The 23,919-nt window shown below is 33.0% G+C and overlaps 2 protein-coding genes across 4 annotated transcripts; both read right to left on the bottom strand.

The window, feature by feature from the left end:
* Positions 1 to 235: 235 nt before the first annotated feature.
* On the bottom strand, positions 236 to 6,914 carry LOC108468486 (uncharacterized ATP-dependent helicase C29A10.10c-like). The gene is made up of 6 exons (XM_053031824.1): positions 6,743 to 6,914; positions 5,134 to 5,673; positions 3,677 to 5,072; positions 2,411 to 2,681; positions 1,020 to 1,616; positions 236 to 690 (listed from the first exon to the last, which is right to left on the bottom strand). The coding sequence occupies exons 1-6, from the start codon at positions 6,839 to 6,841 to the stop codon at positions 390 to 392; spliced, it is 3,204 nt and encodes a 1,067-aa protein (XP_052887784.1). The 5' UTR covers positions 6,842 to 6,914; the 3' UTR covers positions 236 to 389.
* A 1,012-nt stretch (positions 6,915 to 7,926) lies between these two features.
* LOC108469582 (CMP-sialic acid transporter 4-like) lies at positions 7,927 to 22,253 on the bottom strand. Of its 3 annotated transcripts, none has more exons than XM_017770490.2 (16): positions 22,023 to 22,253; positions 21,733 to 21,894; positions 21,498 to 21,614; positions 20,358 to 20,414; positions 14,739 to 14,816; positions 14,346 to 14,390; positions 13,947 to 14,006; positions 13,727 to 13,849; positions 12,532 to 12,609; positions 12,196 to 12,265; positions 11,928 to 12,035; positions 10,814 to 10,947; positions 10,560 to 10,639; positions 9,313 to 9,358; positions 9,130 to 9,224; positions 7,927 to 8,251 (listed from the first exon to the last, which is right to left on the bottom strand). In XM_017770490.2, exons 2-15 carry the CDS (start codon positions 21,886 to 21,888, stop codon positions 9,177 to 9,179), a joined length of 1,200 nt encoding a protein of 399 aa, XP_017625979.1. In that variant the 5' UTR covers positions 21,889 to 21,894; positions 22,023 to 22,253; the 3' UTR covers positions 7,927 to 8,251; positions 9,130 to 9,176. The 3 variants fall into 3 exon arrangements, with proteins under 3 accessions (XP_017625979.1, XP_017625978.1, XP_017625980.1); XM_017770489.2 differs by having other exon boundaries at positions 21,733 to 21,900; positions 22,023 to 22,250; XM_017770491.2 differs by lacking the exon at positions 14,739 to 14,816 and having other exon boundaries at positions 21,733 to 21,900; positions 22,023 to 22,249.
* Positions 22,254 to 23,919: the final 1,666 nt, after the last annotated feature.

Raw genomic sequence — 23,919 nt, 5'->3', positions numbered from 1 at the left:
GCTTATTGGTTGGGTTCAAATTATAATTGCATATAAAAATCATGTTACAGTTGCATTCAGAAATAATTCATTGCTTTACATAAAGTGCAAAATTCGAAGTCATTTTTTTATACATTCAAAACTACTCTTTATGTAATTTTTTCAATCCAGAAAAATGTGTTTTAATGGATTTGGACTCATGTTTTTTCTATTAACAGTGTGATAAAGCTTAATTGATAATAATAAAAAAAAAAACTTCACAAACTTTTAAATTTTCATTAGAATTCCCCCCACAAGAGAGGGCCATTAGAACCCTCTTTTTCTCTTTAAAAGAAAAGAAATACAGTGATAAGCCATAACAAGTTAATATAATTCTCAGAGAGAGAACCCTAAAAGTTGGATTAGGAAAGCTAAAATAAAAAAAAAAAAGTAATGTTAAAGAAGATAGGCCAAGGTAGATATTTGGATACAAACATGGCAATGATAGCAATTATAGCAATTGCTATGGCATAATGAAAACTCAGGGAGCTGGAATTGGAATTGGGATTCAAATTGGAACTGGAACTGGGATTCAAATTGGAAATGGAATTGGAATTGGGATTCAAATTGGAATGCGCATCCCCAGATGTCGATAGGCACTGCATTTTATCATCTTCATGCCCCTCAATAGGGTTGTCCTCCACTACCCATTTCATTGGAACTATCAAATTTCTGTACATCATATATATATATATCAATAATATGTGTTATGGATATTAAGATTAATTTTAAATATGAAAAGAATAATTATAAGATAAACATACCTTTTGTTACCTCAATTTGAGCTTGATAAAATATTTATTTTTAATTTTGAACATATTTATCAATTTTCATATTCAAATTTAATTAGATTTTTATATGTATTTAAACTCGAGTTTAGTTCAATATTTATTTAGAATTAATGATATATATTAAAGATAATAATATATATTAAAAATGAAATGTCACAAATCATTTCAGTAGAGTAGTAGAAGGGAAGAAAGATAAAAATGAAGACTTACCCTTCCGTGCATCGATATCTGCACCTACTGATCTTCTCCGCTGTATATTCTGCAAATAAAATATGGAGCTTTTGTGCAACCTTAGCTACATCCAACAATGGCAATACATCCCAAACCTTCAAAACTTGAATGACCCACTCGGAATTCTCCTTCACCGTTTCCAGTTCCACACTCCAAACCAGACTCAACTCACCATCCCCTATTAAACTCACCTGCAACAGCCCAAAACAACACCCATCATCATCCCCCACTATCATCTTCTTCTTCTCATCATCATGCCATCCACTAGCAAGCTTTTCCATCACCTTAATCGTCTGTTTATGTACCTCTTTATTCTTTATGTTAGACATTGATTTTTTCAAGTCTTTGCTGAACCAAATCTTCCATTTTGCATGCTTGAACAATGGAGAATCCATGGTTAATAGAATGTCGAATTGTTGAAGGTCGATCAAGCTTGTGGTAATGGCTTCATTTAAATGCTTGTCTTCGTGGGCATTGAAGAAACATCCCCTTGTTTTGGCGTCGAGGACTAGTTTGGTCCATACTGAATTGCTTTTAATGAAGGTTGTTTCGTTCCCTAATATCCAAAGGCAGTGCCTGCATGAAGTGGTGATGTTAGTCGAGCTTGGTTTAATTTAATTTTAGTTCCTCTAATATGCTATAATTCGGGGTTTAACCTTTCATATTTTAATTTGACATAATTTAGTCTCTACTTTTGTAACGGTATTAATAAATCCAAATTCATCATATATTTGATCACACAATCCAAGCAATTATGTCAATTGAAGGTTCAAAGCTATTTTTAAAAAGAAAATTCATGCAGTCTTTTTTATGGCAACAATTAATGTTATTATCCATTTGAACCTAGAGTTATAAAATAGATATGTCCAAAAATTAAATCTCAAATTTTAATATAGTAGAGGACTAAAACCATAATTATAAACTAAACTTTAATCTCAATATAGAGAGAAGGGGAATATATACTAAGGGTATTACACTATTAAGTATTTGAGTTTTCTTTCAACTGAGTTTGACTTTAATATTTAATTTGCTTTAATGTTTAATTTAATATTTAATTTTTTCAATTTGATACTTGAGTGTTTTTTATCTCATTTAATATTAATTTTAATACAGGAGTTTTTTTTATTAATTAAGTACCTTTTTTTTTACAATGACACACATGTCAAATATTTATTGGGCCACATGATGTTATTTAATCTAGATGCCAAATTAAACATTAAAGCCAAATTCTTTGATCTGGATACCAAATTAAACATTAAAGCCAAATTCAAGAACCAAACTAAGAGACCAGAAAAAGCCTCAAGTAACCAAATTGAACATTAAAGCTAAATTCATGTATCAAATTGTATATTAACACTATACAATATTACCTTCCACGTGTCAAAGAAACATTTGCCCTCTGTCGATTAGACAGAAAACCAACAGCTCCATTTAAGTTAGACCTAACAGTAGAGATGATTAAGACATCTTCTTCACCTCCTTGGAACCCATCAACTGATCGAACCCTAACACTGAACCCACTGTCTGAAGAAGAACAACATCCACTGTATGTTTGTTTAAGCTTCTCTTCTATTGCATGTACTTGAGCTGTGTAGGGTGATATAACCCCAATGCTCACCCTTTGTTTTGTGGCATTGAACTCTGTTAACCAAAGGAAAAAAGTTATATAACTATCATAAAAGCAGTAAATTGAAATGCTCTTCAATGATTTGACTTGTTTTAATGAATATTGTTAAGACATGAAACCAAGGGTGAAGTCAGGACGAGGGGTCAAAATAAAATTTTAAAAGCTTAAGGGATAAAGGCAAAAGAGATTGAATATTTTAGAATTAAAAGAGACCAGAATTGCTATTACACCATTTAGCTAAAAGGCTCAAGATCGTTTCCACCCTTCTTGCTTCACCCCTAATGAGAACTCTGTCGTTTAACAGCTCTCGCCATAACATCATAACTCCTTCGCTCCGCCTATTTAGCTTCGTTTATCACACTACCTTCGTCCCAAGCACTATTTCACTAGGGTTTGGGGAATGCGCAAGTCAACCACTCTTGACAACTGATTATTTCAACAAGATAATCATTACTCTTCACCAACGTATCTTATAGATTAAATAATGTCACATTACTCACCTAATAACGATTTTGAAAAAGATTAAATAACCAATTACAAAGAAACACATGTCCCATGAGATCACCTCTCCCTCCTCGAGGAGGATGTTGACCCATTTCTCACCCTATAATCTTGTCTTGCGCCTCTCTCAGACTTTCTCTTTCCTTCACCACTCACGCAATATAACTTTTCACCCTAACAAAATAAACCATCCTTAATCTTCACTACACTTTCTTCCACACTGTTTCTTAGCTATCAGTAATTCACACAAGCTATATATATGCACACTAGATTATAGTACACTCACAATTTATATGAAAAACAGAATTACATAATGAATATATTTAAAAAAAGTTGATATAAATAACTAACAAGATTTTAGTTAAATAGTAAAATAGAAATGTTGAAAGACATGATTTCAAATCTTATTATATGTATTTATATTCCTATTTTTCTATATAAAATGACAAACATACCCTTAAAATAATATAATTTTCTTAGTAAAATTAGGGTATTTTCATCCTTATACCTTTGAAGAGGATTCCAACAATGCTGCAAACCACTGCAACCTCCACCATATTCATTTTACTAAGAAGATGACCAAATTGTTCCTTTCCATATGCTATATTAATGAATGAATAAGCACCATACATATTCCCATGCAAAAAATCCTTCTCATGGCTTCTATGTTTCACTATTGGAGCATCCATAATTAACCCATCATAAAATTCTTTATTTGGAAATGAACTTATAGCTGGATGCATCCTATATTGAACATTGAACAAATGTTTCTTTTTTCCTAATAAAACAAGCCTTTCAAACATACTTCTTCCAAATTCAGCTTCACCCGAAATCTTGCTTCGTATCATCGCCGGAAGTTGCCGTTCGTCTCCTACGAGAACAACTTGGCGCAAACCGGGAAGTTGGAACGGAATGATGGATTCACATTCTTTGAGTTGAGAAGCTTCGTCAATAACCAAAAGGTCTAACTCTTGTGTTCTTTCGGTATGTAGTTTCGATGAGCTCGACGCAGTGCAGAACAAGAGGTACGCGTTGTCCAAACACAAGTTTTTGATCATGAACTTGTGTATATATTCCGGAACTCGGAAGGAATGAGCGAGTGATTCGAGTACGGGAAGGCAAGTTTTTGTTGCGGTACTCAATCTTTCATCTCCGTAATCGTAACGATTCAACAAAGTCTCGATGGATCGAAGTAAATTGAGAGCTACCATCATGTCGGTCACAACTTGTAACGAAATTCGAGCAGTTGGTAAGTGAGTGTATAAGTTTACAACACAAAATTTGAGTTGCTCATTGTATTGAAAAAATCTCTTCTTTATAAATCCTTCTAAAGTTAAAGGATCATCCATTTCATCTGGATTAATTCCAAGCTCTCGATGTGTTACGTATCGACCGTATTGTCCTCGTGGATCTTCGAGTAAATCTATCATCGATGATAAACTAGCGTTCCACCCGGTACTCGGTGAAAAACACTTTTTCAACATCTCAACACGATAGTCTAGAAATACATGGAGTAAGTTCTCATGATCATCCATTCCCATTCGTTCGCTACTCCCAAATAAAACTATATCTCCGAGTCCATATGTTTCGTATTCAAGTGTCCCAGAAATTAATCTCGTAACCCGAGATGCCAATTCCATTACCGCAATGAGCGTCGGAGCGCATGTAATCGCTCGGCATTTCATTCTTAGAAGAACTAACAACAATAAACCAACTGTTTTAGTCTTCCCTGTCCCTGGAGGACCCCATATGAGCTTAACATGACCATTTTGATGGTTACATCTCCATGTTTTAATGCAACTTGTGATCGCAGCTTCTTGGGAATCATTTAAATTGTAAGATTTGATCGAAGGGATCATAACCGAGTCTTTTTCCGATAAGCACACGGCACATTCTTTTTCGTCCTGCAAAGAAAGGTTTAGATTTCAAGCATAAATACAGCTAGAAACAATAAATTTTACTTACATTCATTTGAATAACTTTGTTGATTATCGGCAGGTCCGCTAGTATCGGATTCGGGTGCAACGCGTTCCATATACGAACATTCGTCGTCAAATTAGTTAAAAACACAAAGAAGAGATCAATGTGTTTGTTTCTTTGCATATCTTGTTCGATCATGATTGGTTTCGATGACCGAACAGAGAGTTTACTGTCATCTACGGATTGAACATATGCAAGAATATAAGGCATTTTCGGCCTGTTCAAGTCGCTGATGCATGTCGGTTTTACATCAGTTAACGCGGCAAGATCCCCGGCCTGCGGTGTATATGTTACTACATCGGTCTGATTAGAGTTCCCAGATTTTCGCAAAACAATCTTGTAAGAAAAATCTGTTTGGGCTCTGTAATTTGTTTCGCTTTCGATGGAATGAAGTTGATACGAAGATGCTCGAGACAGCCTTGACATGGCCGAGAGCAAGTCTGCATGTATTTCTTCAACAAGAGGAGCTACAAAGGAGCTATAGTAGTGTGCAGTGGATGTGAATGTGGTCGGGATCTTCTTTATCTGCTCAGTTCGATTAAGACATCAACAAATACTTAATTAGTAGCGTTTAGAGGAGACCAGGGGAAAGTCTGTGAAATGCCATCCGCTGAAGGCCGACAAATCTCTCAGAGAGTAGATATATATATGTTGTATGATCTATTGAACACAATGTTGCCTTTGATACTGTATCAAAGATTCAAAATTAAATGGCATAATGATTTATTTTACAAACTTTACAAAAAAAAATCATTTTAAAATTTTAAATTTTAAAACTACAAAAAATTATAAAATTATTTAAAAGTACTAAAATATAAAAAATATTTTTTAAATTAATTAATTATTAATGTGGCATGCATGTGGACTGTCATGTCAGCAAAGTTAACATACATTAATTTTTCTATTAATTTTGGGTGTGATTTGACAAACAATATAACTTTAAAGGTTAAAAAGATAAAAAAATTTAATGAATAAATAAAATAACTTTTTTTATAAAATTGAAGGACCAAATAATTCATTACGTTAAATTGCATCTTTCACTTGAAAAATGATCTACGGATATTTTTTTAACAATAAATCATTAATATTTAGTATGTTTGAGTTGTATTGAAGAGGAAAATAATTAGTTAAAAGTTGGATTGTAATTACATGTAATAAAGGTCATTTTCCCTTTACGAGGTGCCTTTTCTCAATGGATAAAACTGTAAAGATGTTTTCAACTTTGAAATAGACAATACCTCATCATGCGTATAGTATAATAATCCTTAATAAAGTTTGCCACTATTACCCTATAATGTTTGAAATTAGACGAGTATTGGATGTAGTTTATATGTTGAGGAGAGATCGACTCTTTCTGGAAAAGTCTGTAAGGTATTGTTTGTCTAAAACTGACAAATCTTTCAATGGGTCATTATTATCTAACTTTGTCGAGAATCCAAGTGTCAGAGATGAAGTTTACAAAGCGAAAATGTCTTGTCAAATCGAACTATGCATGGTGCACTACCAAGATATAAGAGCATCTGGTAAGATTGATATAGAGCATATATATATATATATATATAAATAATGACAGTTGGAAAAGGTAAATGAAAACCTGGCCTTTGTAAAGAATAGGATTGAGGGCATCCTGAATGGACCAAGAGAACACCAAATCCATCAAACTAGCCGCTGTGCCCAAACCAATTTTGTCCATATGAGATGCAAGTTGCTTTGACTGAAAACAATTTTCCTTCAAATATTTTTGTGTGTATTAATTTACATTTAACAATCTCAGAATTTGGGACTTGAATCTGCAAAAAGGAATAAGGCTATACGTCAAAGTAGAAGTAAAGTTAAGAACCCAATCCTTTGGCAACTAGCTTGCTTCCCACATTTGTTCTTTTGGTTTAACTTTCACAGATTTAGAATTGTTTTTAAAGTGATTCAAGTATCGATTCATTCATTTTTCAGGCTACTAGTAATATAATTAATTCATGTTTATACAATATATATGGGGAAAGAATTTTGGGACATTTTATGTTTTTCTTAAGTAAATAACCTAAAATAAATGGATATAAGATATTAGCTTATTCAAGATTTAACTATCTAATAATAAATTCTATAATGTTTCTAGAAAATTAAAGGACTATGAATATAAACATTCTTGCCAAGTTTTGTTCTCCATTCCTTTTATTTTTATTATAATCAAAATAAAATCAAGCCTTTCTTTTAAATATAACTACGGTAATTATATTCATAAAATAAAATTATTATATCTTTTCATAAATAAAACATGTAATGATCAATTTAATCCTTAACCTTAATTTCTTTTTAGATTATTTTCATTCTCAACTTTCAAATCTTTAATCAAATTATTTAATTTAGATGAAAAAGTTACTATCTTTTCAAATTATTTTGATTTTCATCCTTCAAATCTTAATCAAATTATTTATTTTAGATGAAAAAGTTAATTAAACCATAAAAATTTAACCACACTGGCATAATAGTCCACATGCACTTCATAAATTAAAGATTCTAACAAATAACAAATTTCAAAAAAGTTCATAGAGCTCTTAAAATATTATCTATCTTAGCAATAAAACACACCTAGACTACTATACAAGCAGCCACATTAATGCCATTAAAATTGTAGCAGTTAATTTTTCATCTAAAACAAGACAATTTAACTAAAATTTGAAAGTTACAACCAAAGTGACAAAGTAAGTAAACATTAAGAACTAAATTTATCATTATGCCTAAATAAAATAAGATATAGTTTTGAAGTTAATAGGAATCTAATTTGATAGGGAAAGAATTCAAGGCAAAACTGCATAAGATAAAAAATTAATGTTAATGTTTACAATGATCCCTTGAGTTTAAAGGAAAATGATTTAATAACAAAATAAAAAATAAAAAGAGTATTCCTTGATAGAGGAAAAGGAAAATAAGAATTCTGTAATCCACACTAAAAATATTTTTTATATTCTCTTCTATTAGTACTTAGTATGGCAGATCTTCAACTTTGATCCAAGCATGAGATGAAGTAATTATTCTGGATGATCTGTATTATATCTTCACTCCGAGTCTGAGTCAACCTAAAAGAATGTATACTCCATAAATTTTCCTGCAATTAAAATATTTAGAGCAGTTAATTATATATATTTATAGGCAGATATATAACACAGTCCACTTTTGATATAATGTCATTTCAATCTATAAAATCTCCCCCACACCTTTAAACTGAAGGAAAATAAGCACACCCTTCTTAGGATAACAATGCCAACAGGCTCAATCGCCTATAACACACCTCACTTAAATGACTCAAAGTTTTGCTTAGTAGAGTGGAAAGAAAATTGAAAGGATGGAAAGTTGAAAGAGTAGAAAACTAGAAGGATGGAAAACATAATTTTTCTTTCCATAGATGTGCTTGGTAGGAGAAATGGAAAAATGAAAAGAAAATTACATTTTCTTTCTATACATTGGTAGAGTTGAAAAATAGAAGGAAAGAAAATAAAACATTTGAAAAACATAATTTTGAACTAACATATACATCTCTCTCATTTTCTCTCCTTGCATAATTCCAATTTGGAAGGATTGATTTTTATGCATTAAGATGGAAAATGCTCATCTGCCTTATTTTCTTTCCTCTCACTTTTCTTCCAACCAATCACACTCAAAATTTATTTTCTTTTCACTTTTCCATTCCCTCCTCCCATCCCTTCACTTTTCCATCCAATCAAGCATACCCTAAAAGAGAACCAAACCTGATTAAACACTAGAGCCTGAATCAACTCAAACCTAAGGTGACCTGGACTGGAAACTGAAGTTGCATAAATTGAAATCCTACAAGTTCTGGATATCTCCAGGTTTTTCCATTGTATGTACAAGATGAATATAGTTTGAAGGCTTTTTTTTTTTTTTTTGAAACTTCACACATTTTCTCAAGGCAAAAAGAGGAAAAAGGGAATGATAAAGTTTTAGACAGTGAACAAAAGAACTTACTTATAAGAAAAGCCAATATTGCACATAGATACCGAATTTATGCGAACCTAAACTGGAAGAAGTGGTCCTTTTTCCTCATTAACATGGTGGCTAGCCTGGGGAAAAAAAAATAGAAAGTGCATTAGAGAAGACCATTGCAGAACAAAGTTCAAGAGAGAATAAAAACAGTGGATGAGAACTCACATTTTCACTAACATCAGTCATATTTGGGAAGGATGCATCCCTAGACCTGATAAGATACCAACAAGTTAGAATATTTAGTTAGCAGTTACTTGAATAACTGCAACTTCAGAAGTAACTGTCATACAAAATGTTATGGTGTGCAAAAAGCAAACCTTTCATTAGAAAATTTAACTGGTAGGCTCTCTTGTATGCTTTTTTTTTTTTTTAATTTTAATTCTCTTGCACTAAATGCTATAGAAGTGCCAACAGGTGAACTAAATGTGAATTTTCAAGAAATTAGGGCAGCACATAGTGTCTATAGATCATCATAATCACTCCCAAGCTTTGAAATAGTTAATGACAATCAAACAGTCTGAATAAGTTCTCTGATAAGTGTGCAGAACCATGGATATACTTTTTAACATATGAAAATGATAGCAAAAGCTTGATACAGGAATGAAACTTAGCAATAAGTTATATGCTTGATACCTTAGGCTGTACTAAACATACTAAATTAGTTTTGTCGTCTCATACAGTGGGAACACACTAAAATCAAACAAATTTTATAACTTTGTTTTTAGTCAGGATACATTCATTGACTCTAATAAGGTTACCACTAGTATGGTCAAAAGACGGAGATGATGCCTCATAAATTTCACCTCATCACGACTACATGGCTTGTCTAAGTTATTTTAATGGTTTATATCACAAAATGAAATGCCAAGGAGCAGATTATAGGATCTTAGTTTTTAAAAAAATGGAAGAAGAAGAAGGAAGCTCAAAAAAATCTAATGCTGTCAGCCTGGTTAATCTTACACAAGGAAATTGAAGAACCAAAAGCATAACTATTTGTGTGGAGAAAGAACATTCGATCCAATTTTGGAGATAAGCCTTTTGTTAACCCAGTGGCTGATTTGCTTATGGAAACTATGTTTAGACACGAGAGAAATCAACGTGATATATCATATGTTCACATCAGAAAAGCATCACGAATGCAACAGAGTCCAATGCTCGAGTTCTTTGGGAGTCTTTAACTCTTAATAGCTCTCATTATTCTAAGGCCTCTTAAGACCGAAAATAATCTGTTCACCTTAACCCTCCTTTCAGAGTGCTCAATATCAGGGTCAGAAATAGACCAGACATTTCTGACTAGTGAACAATAAGAGAAAAAATGGACCTTCTGAAATAAGAGATCAATTAATGCCAATATCTGAAAATAGAACAGTTTCCTACTGGCCACAAAAATATCCTGCAGGAGAAAGGCATACCTCTGGCTGTCTATGCTTTCCACCATTTTAAAATTACCACTGCGTTGTTCATCTTTAACCTTTGAATATGATGAAAAGAACTGAAGGCAACAAAATGTAATATGATTATAAAAAGCCCCTATCATCAAAGTGGCAGCAAAGAAAGCATAACAGGGAAGGCAATGTAAAAAAATATATAAACTGTGCCAAAATTGGCATAAATGGTAAACAAAAGGAAAATTGTGAGCATTAGAGCTTATAGAAGCTAAAAGTACCTGATGCATGGAGATTATCACAACTGAGATTCCTAAAACAAAATTTATGGTCAGGGTGTGACCAAACAGTACAGCAGAAGCTATGCCAGTAAAGATTGTGGCAATAGTTGAGGAGTACTTTTTCAAGATTGTATCTGCATGAACAGGAAACTGCTTTTAGAGAAAATAAATTATGAATAATATAGCAGCCCATTACAGTAAAAGAAAATAAATAAAATGTGGTGCCAGTGAGCAGTAACTCAGCAGGAAAAGAAAAAGGTGAAATCTAGGGAAAGGTATTAAAATATGGGAAACTAATTTGACAAAATTTCAAGATAATCAACAGTGAAGTGTTGTATGACAAAGTTCAGTACAGTCAGCATAGCATCGCTTCACATGAATTTCATGCTAAAGGGACTGAGAGAGAAGTCATAAAAAGTGGTCCAGATGTTGCTTGACCGAGGAAGAAAACACCTTTTACTCCTTTACCCACAAAATAAAGAAAATGATACACCCACATTCTCTAAATCTCCTTTCATATGCCAATTATTCTTAAAAATCATGATTATAATAAACTAGACCTTAACAAAGCCATCATATCATGTTAAAAAGCAGGGACAGAATGCCTAATTAGCAAAATATCTTACCAGTTTAAGGCTTTGCTAGGTATGAATGATAAAAAAGAGTGAGGGTGGATGATTTGTTAATCAAATGGACAGATTCATAACCAATTTTTAACTTTGTAGCTTAACCATTAGTCTAACATATTTTCCATCCTCATCCTTTTCCATCCCTCACACCAAGCAAAGCCTAAAGGCTTACCTGTTATTCAGTTATGCAAAAATTTACGGATTTTCCCCTCAAAATAAACTGCAAACCAGTGGGTTCCAGGTGTCTTCTTTAACCATGGCTAGTAGATGCTACAAGGTTTAGATGATCTCTCTTTCTTTGTTTCTTTATTATTATTATTTTCTTTAAGCCATTGGTCAGGTTACATGTAGGTAAGCACTAACTCAAATATTTTTCCAAGTACTTACTAAATTCAGTGTTTTCCAGCAATCCGTTCATCTTCTTTGCCTTATTTTTCTCTCAACTAGAAGTCACAAAATTAACAAACTTAAGCAGTGAAATTTACCAGCATATTTGAAGAAAAAAGATGATAAGATCCCTTGGGCTGCATTATTGCATATTAAAAGCATTGTAGCCTTCGAATGTCCCTGCAGGATATCCAAGCTACTTGGACCTAAAAGCAAGCAGGTCATCCAATTACATCAGCCAATCAACAAAAAGGATTACGAGTGTGCTGAGCATTTTAAACTGCCTCTAAATGGCAATACTCAGCTCATCGAAGCTTCATGCCACCAGATACAAACAGTAAATTCCAAGCTTAGTCTATGTCCTACCTTTAAAAATTGCAATTCCCAAAATGGCTAGGAAATTGAACATGGCACCATATCCATAAAGAAATAAGTTCTGTGAAACACAAAAAGCAACCACGAGTAAATGGATGAGTTAAGCTAAAGGTAAAAGACCAGAAGTGTATAACCATTTACTTGCTTTCATTAAATTACTTATAATTCTCCCAGAATCTATACCTAAGACTACTGTCAGAGCCTTTCTTTTCCTTTTCTCCTAGTTATTACTAAGATTCAATGGTAAAACCCATGAAAAATGTGCCATTAACTGCATCACCAGGCTCGCTCTCGTGATTAAAACAAATAATATCAGTACAAACTCACCTGGTGGTATATGCTTGACTCAAATTGGCTCTTCAAAGCATACTCATTGAAGACTGATGCCAGGGATGGAACAGTAACCTGTATTAATGTCATTGAGTTGAATTTCACAGTGGCATATTCTCTAGCATAATAGATACATTTAGATATTATGCACATAAATAAACATAAACAACACTGTGATACCGATGTCTTCGCAAGATGAGGCACAAGTACCAGAATACTGCAGAGTTATGATTTTCATTGTTTGTGCTTTACAAGTCTTTTGGTCATATCTGGGCTTTCCTTCACTAGGTTTTTTTAGCATGCTCCAGCAACCCGAATTTTATCTGATATCTTTAGCAGTTCATAGATGTTTACAGCATGAAACCTGAACTATCTTGACTCCAAAACCCAAATCCACAAAATACTTTTATTTGTCATTTATCAATGTAGTATTATTTTTTTATTATTTCCATTTATACATTAATCATTACTAGGGTAGGATAATCATGACACCATCATAATATTTGAGTAGGCTTAGTAACTTGTTTTGATCATATTTCCATCAAAAGACATATCTAGACAGATTATAAAATATGAGAATTTATTTGTGAATTCAGACAAGTTAACACCATATTAATTGGCTTAATTTTTAAAAGATAGTAATGGATTTATACATACGGAGAGTTTTTAATGATTTAGAAATTTGGTGAAACTAACACCTTAAAGTGCAATGGTTAACTAATACTATAAAATCTGTCACCTTAAAATTTGCATTAATTATTTTATTTGTCTGGTTTACTACAGCTAAAGATAATTTTGTTAAATCTGTTCTAACTTTACTTGCTTCAAAAGACAAAAGGTCCAAAACAACCATTTTATATACATTTTAACTTATCAAATCAGAAAATTATTCCTTATTTGCACTTAATTTCATTACTATCTTTTCTTAAATTTGGATGTAAACTCACAAAATCTCAGCCAAATATTCCATTACCTACTGCAATACACTGGCACCCCTTGTTAACTGCATAAGCTATGTTTAGCTAAACTATAATCCGTAAATAAGCAATTTATGGTTTTCAACACATATGAGCCATGCATCTCAGCAGTTCTACAGTATGTATCAGATCATTGCAAGATGTAATCCTCTGTAATAGAGGCAATTCAAAAGGTTTGCATATGATTAAGTAATGCAAATATTTTAACAACTTACAAAAATTAGTGTGTATAAGTATGCGCCTGTTGCAACTGGAAGACCAAATGAACTAGCACCCTCTGGTAAAGACCGCAACTGATTTATACTAATTCCAATAAGCAACAAAGCGAGAGCCTCCCACTGTTAAAAAATAAAATCAACACCAGAATATGCAGATAATTATAAGTCTCAGTTTTGGAGAACTGACTGTGATAGAGTGATGAGAAAAATCATTAACCTGAAGAATGGAAAACTTCCGTTTCATAATTATCTTTAACAAGATCGCTATTACCAAAACCTGCATATGTTGGACAGCAGTGAAACAGATTCACTAACAATCTAAATATTCTCAGAGAAAAATCAAAAGAAACAGAAGGAGCAAGTGCGTGGTACTTAATCTTTACATGGGGAAAAGAAGAATAAAGTTAGTTTTCACCAATGAGTTTTAGGTACACTGAAAAGAGTTATAAACTAACGGTATTTAGGATTCATCACATTCATTTACTGTGATGGATACCCGAAAAAAAAATGAAATTTTAAAGCATAAAACTAACCAAAATTGCATTTTGTTAGAGAAAAAAGGAGATTGACTAGAACCAATATTTAAATAATCATTAAGCATAATGTATTATGCTACCTTCAGGTTGCTAAGCATCTTCACTGTCGCAGGATTGAAATAAAGCTGCAATGAATAAACAGCATAATTATAAGAAAACAAGTATGACAAAGAAACACCAAGCTGTAGAATATTAATAATAGCTGTGGATAATTGTTTACAGAAAGAGAAAAATTCTATAGAACCAGGTCATGCATAAAAGTAATTATGATTATATTATTACTATTATTATTCAAGTGGCATAAAAGAAGCAAAAAGATCGATATTATTATTCAAGAGACCACTGACATGAAAAACTTCAGATTCAAGTCATAAATGGTGGTTCTCAAAATTCTATAGAATCAGGTCATGCGTAAAAGTAATTATTATAATTCAAGAGACATAAAAGAAGAAAGATCAATAAGAAAACGCCACCTGCATGATGAATTTTAGGTAATTATTAATAGCATAAAGTAGAGCTGGAACTGCAAGAAGAACATTATTTCGAGCAGCCTGTAAGGTTGAGAACAAAGAGAAAGGCATCTTGAGGTCAGAAAGAAGTTACAGATAAATTAATGTAGGAATATTCTGTAAATATTTTAGGAATATTTTGTAGATATTTTTTTTATTAAAATCCCTTATTTTAAGGGATCATATCTCCTATTTAGTATCTTTCCTAACTTAGAGTTTCCTAAAGTAGTGTCATAGGTTGTATATAAAAACTCTGATTTATGTTCTATTTAGTATAAAAAATACTCTGATTTCTACATGGTATCAGCTTAGGTTACGATTTCTTTTTCAACCTAGACCATGTCCGAAACTCCTTCTCCTACTTCGGAGATTACTTCAAATCCAGAAAATTTTTCTAGTTCCGATGCTCCATCAGATTCATCTGGTCTGACTATCACCTGCCATCGATTGAATGGCAACAATTTTCTTGAATGGTCCCAATCGGTTAAGATTTTTCTCTTGGGCAGAGAAAGATTGGACTACGTTACTGGTGAAATCAAGAAGCCTGCTGTGACTGATGCTGGTTTTGCTAAGTGGATGCGTGACAATGGTCAGGTTATGACTTGGCTCCTTCATTCCATGACCCCGAGTATAAGCAGAAACTTTCTTCTTTACACCACAGCCGCTGAAATTTGGAGTGCAGTCCGCGAAACCTACTCTAGCACGGATAACATTGCTGAATTATATCATGTTGAAGATCAAGCAGCCACTCTTAAACAAGGAACCATGCCTGTTACTCTCTACTACAATACCCTTACTGCTCTTTGGCAACAATTAGATTTGTATGCACATTATGATTGGGTAGATCCAAGAGATGCTGCTCTTTATCAGCAAATTGTTACTCAACGAAGACTTTTTCAATTTCTCCAAGGCTTAAATAAGAACCTGGACGAGGTTCGCGGCAGGGTCCTGGCTATTTCTCCTCTTCCCTCCCTTCGAGAGGCTTTCTCTATGGTCAAGAAGGAAGAAAGCCGAAGGTGTGTGATGCTGTCTGATGAACCATCTTCCACTTCTGAAAGATCTGCCTTACTGACCCATCAATCATCTCCCTCTTCCAAACGGGGGAGACCTTGGTGTGATCATTGCAAAAAGCCCGGCCACTCTAAGGAGAAGTGTTGGAAGCTTCATGGTAAGCCTCAGGACTGGAAGTCCAAGCACTCTCAAGATAATAAATCAAGCCTTGTTGCCACCTCTGTCACTAGTTTCACTAAAGAACAGATTGCTGAACTTCAAAAACTATTTGGAAAGTTTCAAGGGTCTTGTGAGGGTAATCTGGTCATAAAAGATCCAGAAGGTAACCTTTCTTCTCGCATTTTCTCCTCCCAGTTGACTCTAATTGGATCCTCGATTACGGTGCTACGGATCATATGATCGGTAACAAGGCATTGTTTCACAATTTTTCCATACCTTTGGTAAAGTCATCAAAAGCGGTGATGGTACCTTGTGCAAAATAGAGGACATGGCATTGTTATTCTCAATGAACAGTTGCACTTAAAATGTTCTCTTTGTACCAAATCGGCGTGCAATCTCATCTCTGTTAGTAAATTGTCCACAGACTTGCCTTTGCTCTGTAATTTTTAATGATCGTGATTGTACTTTGCGAGCCTTGAACTCAAGAAGATGATTGGTAAGGCCGACTTGCATAATGGTCTCTACATCCTCCCTACCTCTCCTAAAATCGAGATCTCCAAGTCATTTACCGCTTTAGGAAAAGTTGATCTTGTTATGTTATGGCACTTTCGTTTAGGCCATCCTAGTTTCCAATACCTTGCAAAATTGTTTCTGCTCTATTCATTAATAAAAGGCCTAATTCTTTTTCTTGCAAAGTTTGCTCTCTTGCCAAACATACTAAATCATCTTATTTTCCTTCTACATACAAGCCTTCTTACCCTTTTGCTTTGATCCATAGTGATATTTGGGGCCCTTCTCGGGTGAAGAATGCTGATAATTGTAAGTGGTTTATCACTTTTATTGATGATCACAATAGGATAACTTGGACTTATTTGCTGAAAGATAAATCTGAAACTGCTAGTGTTTTTGTGCAATTTTATAACATGGTTCTCACTCAATTTGGGTCTAAAATCCAGCTCTTTAAATCTGATAATGGCAGTGAATTTTTTGCTAGGTCTTTAGGTGATTTTTTTAAGGAAAAAGGCATAGTTCAGATTAGTTCTTGTGTTGGAACCCCACGAAAAAGCGGCATTGCCGAAAGAAAAAATAGGCACCTTCTTGAAGTTACTCGTTCTCTTCTATTTACCACTAATGTTCCTAAATATTTGTGGGGAAGCCTTATTAAGCGCCACATATTTAATCAACCGGATGCCTAGTAAGGTTTTAAAATTTCAAACGCCTCAATCTATATTTTTGCAGCACTTTCCTCATTTTAAGCCTATCTCCTCCATTCGCCACTTAAAATTTTTGGCTGCACTTGTTTTATCCAAAATATTGCTCCTAATAAGTCCAAGTTAGATCCTAAGTCTTTAAAATGTGTATTGGTTGGGTATTCTTCACTTAAGAAGGGTTATAAATGCTATCATCCTCCTTCTAAACGATTTTTCACCACTATGGATATAACATTTAATGAGCGAGATTCCTATTTCACTCAAATGAAATTGGGAAACATGGAGTGATTTTCAGCCACAACAGTATCTCCTCCTAATCTTCATTCTCAACCTTGAATTGCCATCTTGTTCGCCATTACCGCAGATCATCACTGTGAATGCTCCCATTGATTCTCTGTAGTACCTATGACTAATTCACCTACACCCACTTTAAACACTCTTCCGAAAATACACCTACTCCAATTGAGGTCTTCAAAAACACCACCACCCAAACACTTCGTGTCTACACAAGAAAAAGAAGACATATCCACAGACTGTTTTGCAATCGATTCTTGCCGAGAATTGGATTTGGGTCCGATTGCGAAATGGAAGAAGAAATCGAGAAGTCCACTACTCTAGATGACTTTCCTATTGCTATTAGAAAAGGGTTAGACAAAGGCACCAAGCATCCTATTGAAAAATTCTTGGTTATAATTCATTGATGCCGTCTTTTCAAGCATTTACAGCAACTTTGGATAAAGAACGAGTTCCCACAAGCATAGTGAAGCTCTAAAGGATCCAAAATGGAGAAGGGTGTTGAAGAGGAAATTTGTGCACTAGAGAAAATGCTACTTGGACCATTACGGACCTTCCTCAAGGAAAAAAGGCTGTCGGTGTAAATGGATCTTTGCTGTAAAGTATAACTCCAATGGCGGTATCCAACGATACAAAGCTAGACTAGTGGCGGAGGTTTCACGCAAACATATGGGATAGACTTCACGAAACTTTTGCACTGTGGCAAAGCTTAACACTATTCGAGTACTCCTAAGTTTGGCTGTAAATTGCGATTGGAAATTACACCAACTTGATGTAAAAAACGCATTTCTTAATGGCAAGCTTGAGGAAGAAGTCTATATGCAATTGCCACCTGGCTCAAAGTCTATTGAAGGTAGCAACAAGGTTTGCAAGCTCAACAAGTCTCTATACGGGTTAAAACAATCACCCAGAGCTTGGTTCGAGAGGTTCGCTAAAGTCATTCTTCAAAATGGCTACAAGCGGTCCCTTGCCGATCATCGCTTTTCATCAAGGTAACTTCTACAAATAAGAAAGCTATCCTAATTGTGTATGTGGATGACATCATTCTTACTGGAGATGATGAGGAAGAGATTAGCAATTTGAAGAAGTTGTTAAACAGGGAATTCGAAACCAAGGACTTGGGAAAGCTAAGGTATTTCCTAGGAATGGAGGTGGCAAGATCAAAAGGACTTGTGATCAACCAGAGAAAGTATGTACTTGATTTACTCAAAGAAACTGGTTTTCTTGGTCGTAAGCCGGTGATACACCAATGGAGGCAAACTTGAGATTCAATAAAGAAGATGAGTCCTTAGTAGACAGAGAGAAATTTCAAAGGTTAGTTGGGAAACTAATCTACTTATCCTTGACAAGGCCAGATATAGCTTTTCCGTAAATGTGATAAGTCAACACATGACTAATCCTCTTGAAGAGCATATGGCGTGACAAATAGAATTCTCAAGTACTTGAAGAAAACTCCGGACACGGCTTAATGTTTAAGAAGACACAAGATGAATCTGTTAAGATTTTTACAGACTCTAGTTGGTGGAGATCTCACCGAAAGAAGATCCACTAGTGGGTCTTGCACTTTTGTTTGGGGTAACCTTACAACTTGGAGAAGTAAGAAACAATCTGTTGTTTCAAGAAGTAGTCTTGAAGCTGAATTTAGAGCACTAGCTTTGGGGATATCTGAAGGAATTTGGCTACTCAAATTACTAAAAGAACTTGGCACAAATCGGAGGATCATTTTGAAGTTTTGTGTGATAATCAATCGCCATTCAGATTGCCAAGAACCCAGTTCAACATGACCGAACAAAGCATGTTGAAATTGATAGGCATTTTATTGCTGATCAAGTCAACAAAAAGACAACCACTCTTTCTTACATTCCTTCGAAGGACAGATTGCGAGACATTCTTACCAAGGCTTTGCCAAAACACGTGTTCAATATATTCCTATTCAAGCCGGGATTATACAATGTATATTCTCCACTTGAGGGGAGTGTAGGAATATTCGTAAATATTTTAGGAATATTTTGTAGATATTTTTTATTAAAATCCCTTATTTTAAGGGATCATATCTCCTATTTAGTATCTTTCCTAACTTAGAGTTTCCTAAAGTAGTGTCATAGGTTGTATATAAAAACTCTGATTTACGTTCTATTTAGTATAAAAAATACTCTGATTTCTACAATTAAACTGTAGAAACAAAGGAAAACAATGAGCTAAAAAGTTCAGAAGGACATAATGCTGCATAAAGATGGTTCCTTAGCCCAAAATGAGACCGCATTAACAGTAGTAGAATATTTTAGTTTACAGAAAGCAACCTAAACACACTTTTATTAACCAAATAAGATCACATAAATGGCAGCATATTTCAGAGACCCGTAATGTAAAGGAATTAAAACATCTCACGTATTTAGAACCCAAAAGAATAAACTTTTGAAGGTTCAACGGTACCCAAACACACCTACACATCAGAAGATGCAATTATAAAACATAAACAAAACTTCCAAAATATCTTAAGTGTCAACTAAGATCACAAAGAACAATCATGCTGGTATCTCAATTAATTTTGTTATCTAGCAGCAGAAAACATTCAGTTAAGCCAAATTCTTATCAGTTTCAGAGTTTTAGTGCCAGTAAGATATTATCCCATATCATTAGAACAAACTCCAAGAATTGACATTTCAACAGCCACTAAGTGCAACAATTGGTCCTCAGAATAGCCTACTAGTTTTAACCACAAGTTGCAGCCTATAATTCTAAACTCAAGTTTGGACTATTTTTCATTTCTTCATCAAAAGCTTATAAGAAGGATGAATCATAAAACTGTCAAGATCAACAATGCTGCTAAGAATCAGTGATGAAATTAATGATATGGAAACTAATTATACAATAGTGCTCAGAATAGTGGCTTATGGAACTTTCTTACCTGAACTAGTGCAGAAACTGAGAGAAGAGATTTTTCCCCAACTTTCTTATGCCGAGACTTCAAAGAGAGGGACAGAGAGTTAAATAAGACCAATAATTAACTTCTAACGAAGAAATTTAATAAAAAAAATTGGCAACATAATTTGATAAAGGCTAATTAAAGGCCTTGGACTTCCATTAATCATATGAAACGAAACTGCTCTATTCTTGCAGGATACTAACTGCAGCCAATTGAACTTACATAGGCAAGGTTAGTAACTTGCCAGCAGAATCATTTAACTCCTACTGTTAAATAAAGTAGGAGAATTTCCAAATCAGATACAAAACAGCTTATAAAAATAATTGATGAATAAAATGCATGATGAATTTGAAATAAACAATATATATAAGAGAAACAATGGTTGAAATAAATATGCATATAAGATATCCTAACCAAATTCTCCAACATGGCATTACATGCTTGAATAACACCTTGACATTACATCCTTTAGGAATACTCAAGTTTCTACTCAATCATTGTTGAGTTGAGCTTGAAGGCAAGCAAATCGACGTATCTAACAAGCCCAATTCGAGTATTCTAATGCTTGAGTCAAGTAACTTGAAAGGCTAATTGATTCCTTTGTTATTTTTAATATATATTTTGTTTTAGTTAGTATTAGAAAATCTTAATTTGAATTCGAGCTCAAGCATAAATAATGGAGTTCAAACTAAAGCATGGGAATCTAACTCATTTTTTAATATGTATATAGGATTTTAATTGAGCCTAATCAAGCAAGCTCGAGTAGTTCGCTTTTTATCCCAAATTGAGCAAGATCAAGCATTTCACTTTTTATCTCAAAACTTTACAAGTCAAACTCAATCAAATTTGAATCAAGCTTCTAGCCTCGAATTCAAGTCAAACACAAGCTTCTTACAGCTTGATTACACCTCTAATAATTAACTAAATCTGATAAAATCAATCACTCGATGTTATTATATATGTGTAGTTTACACATGGCAAGCATATAAACCGGTTTGTAGATGCATTGCTATAGGATTGAAGTCCATCATTATACACTAAAATTGCCATACACTAAAGTTGCCAAACATATTTGAGGTCAGCTTATTCTAAATTTGCCAATTAACATAAAGCTAAAAATACCTGGAACAAGAGCATAACAATGGCGAAAATAACTTTGGCCACCTCAATGAGAAAGTTAACGCTAATGGGACTATACTTGAAGCCCCCATCCACCTTTGACATATAAACCAATATGGGCTGCAATAATTTAATACATTTATGCATATAGTGTTTAAAAAAAAAAAAGACAGCACCAACCGATATTGCAGATTGGAGAAAAAAAAGGTGTTTGATGGTTAAAAGAAACGAATTTGACCTGAAAACCGACCAAAAGGCAGTCACCAGCAACCAAAATAACATTGAGGAAACGAGTTTTGGAAGAAACAAAGGTACGGTGCTTGTCGTAAGCCCTGGATATGGATTTGCTAGCCGGTGGTGCTATTTTAGAATGGCAAACACTGCATTCTATCATCCCCACCTGCTCCTGTTCCAAAACCATAGATACCAATAACAATAACAGGATTTTTTTAAAAATCTAGAAAATATAATCTGAAGCGGGAATTATCAGAAATTGGAGTGAAATTCGGGAAGAAGAAGAAGAATTACCTGAGTAGAATAACGCGAAGCTAAAAAGGTGTGATAATGGAAGGCAGATCTTGAGAGAAATTCGAAACCCTAAGATCAGAATTTTGTTAAGCCTAAAAGGAAATAGAATTGCCCGAAAAGAAAAAAAAATTTGGAAATAATTCAGAGTAGGAGGAAGGTGCGATGTAACGTCGGTCGCTGGTTGCTCTTTCCTTTTTCGCTTTATGTTGTTTTCCTTTTAATAAATTCCTTTTTTGGTAACATTAATATATTTATAATGTTTTTCAAAACATTATATTTACAGATATAAAAGGTATAAATCATATAAAACTCTAATTTTGTTAAATAAATATATATATATAAAACTCTATTCCTAATTCACGTTTGAGTCTAAAATATATTTAATTTATAACATAATTTATAACATAAATTATGTTTTGACTGTAATTGTAAAATTAAAGGTTCGGTATGGATGGTGTTTTTGGCAGAATTTTATTGTGCTCGGTTTTCTTATTTTATAAAATACTAGAAATTTTATCACACAAATATTAGTTTAAAAGTAATATACAATAAACAATAAAATTTATGGTTTAAAATCAATTAATAATAGCATATGAAATCATGCGATATTAAAATCAAAAATTAAATTAAATTGTGAGTAAAATTAAATTTAAACACGTAAATGCATCCCATTAAGAATACTAAATGCATTACAATTGTATATAATGGCGATGTCATCAATCTTGAGTTAATGTCAAGTTAACTTATGATATTAACTCAATCAACAATATTATTAATACAAAAATTACGGAGAGAATAAAATATGCATATTACAATTAAAAAGTAAAATTTATATTAAAATTAAGCTTTAATTTAATGATAAAATTAATATTTTATTGATGTAAATAGTACCGTTCAAATTTAATCACATGTAATTTTTTTTATTGGTTTTTTAGAAACGTTACAAAAAGACATTTTTGAAACTTCCCTATTCAGAATTGATGTTTGGTTGACTCATAACACTAACTCAATCAATGACTTAAATAATAGTATAGATAAAAAGACAAAAACATCCTCATAATAATATAAATCAGAGAATGATTTCTTTTTTATAATTTCTCAACTGAGTTGAGATTCAATTGATGGATGACATCAACTTGATTAGGAGTTTTATTATAGCGAGATACATTATCAATCGTTTTTAAGAATATATCTATGTTTCGTTTATCAAATTCATATAAAAATTAATCAAATTTTAAATTTTTATAAAACAATAAATTTTATTATATCTTTAAATTAAATAGTTGGTAAAATAAAATTGAAATGAATAAGTAGTAAAGTTTACATCTTTTAAGATTTTGTGGTTGTGTCACATATATGCTTCAATATTATTTTATGGAGTTTATTTTGGTAGGTCATTTTTAATTGGAAAGCTGGTAGTATTATTTAAAATAATTGGTAGTTAATTATTATTTTAAGGAAAAATGAATAAATATGTTTAATTTTATATTTATTAAAATAATTTATATAAGCTTTTAAATTGATTTTTAAAAGTATCAGCAGGGTGCAACACAAACCTACAGCCCCATTGACATCATAAAACAGAAAGGGAACAAAACATTCCAAAACATTAAGTCAATGAATATAAGTTTAATCATTTGTGTGATATTTTATAAATTTAATTTTAAAAATTATTATATAATGATCAACGTTATCAATTTATTACGTTATGATAATAGAATTATTAATTGTCGTTAATAATATAGTAATAAAATAATGTGTCTGTTAATAGTCTTTTTTCTTTTCGCGCATTTTCATGAGAACTTTTTCTTTCTATTTTTTTCCCTTTCTTTTTATCTCTTCTTCTCCTCGTCTTTTTTGTACACTTTATTTCTCTTCTTCTCAAACCATTCTCCAA

This window comes from Gossypium arboreum, chromosome 8 (assembly GCF_025698485.1).
Source record: "Gossypium arboreum isolate Shixiya-1 chromosome 8, ASM2569848v2, whole genome shotgun sequence".
Classification (NCBI taxonomy): Eukaryota; Viridiplantae; Streptophyta; class Magnoliopsida; order Malvales; family Malvaceae; genus Gossypium; species Gossypium arboreum.
The sequence above is the reverse complement of the archived record's forward strand: the minus strand, read 5'-3'. Positions and strand labels throughout refer to the sequence as shown.

Coding starts and splice junctions, on each gene's coding strand:
- LOC108468486 (XM_053031824.1), bottom strand. CDS start 6,841: ATGGACAAAATTGGTTTGGGCACAGCGGCTAGTTTGATGGATTTGGTG. Junction 2,682..3,676: donor TGTTGGAATCCTCTTCAAAG/GTATAAGGATGA, acceptor TTTGGTTAACAG/AGTTCAATGCCACAAAACAA. Junction 691..1,019: donor AGATATCGATGCACGGAAGG/GTAAGTCTTCAT, acceptor TATGATGTACAG/AAATTTGATAGTTCCAATGA.
- LOC108469582 (XM_017770490.2), bottom strand. CDS start 21,888: ATGATAGAATGCAGTGTTTGCCATTCTAAAATAGCACCACCGGCTAGC. Junction 20,415..21,497: donor TTGTTATGCTCTTGTTCCAG/GTATTTTTAGCT, acceptor CTCTCTTTGAAG/TCTCGGCATAAGAAAGTTGG. Junction 10,640..10,813: donor TGATAATCTCCATGCATCAG/GTACTTTTAGCT, acceptor TGTTGCCTTCAG/TTCTTTTCATCATATTCAAA.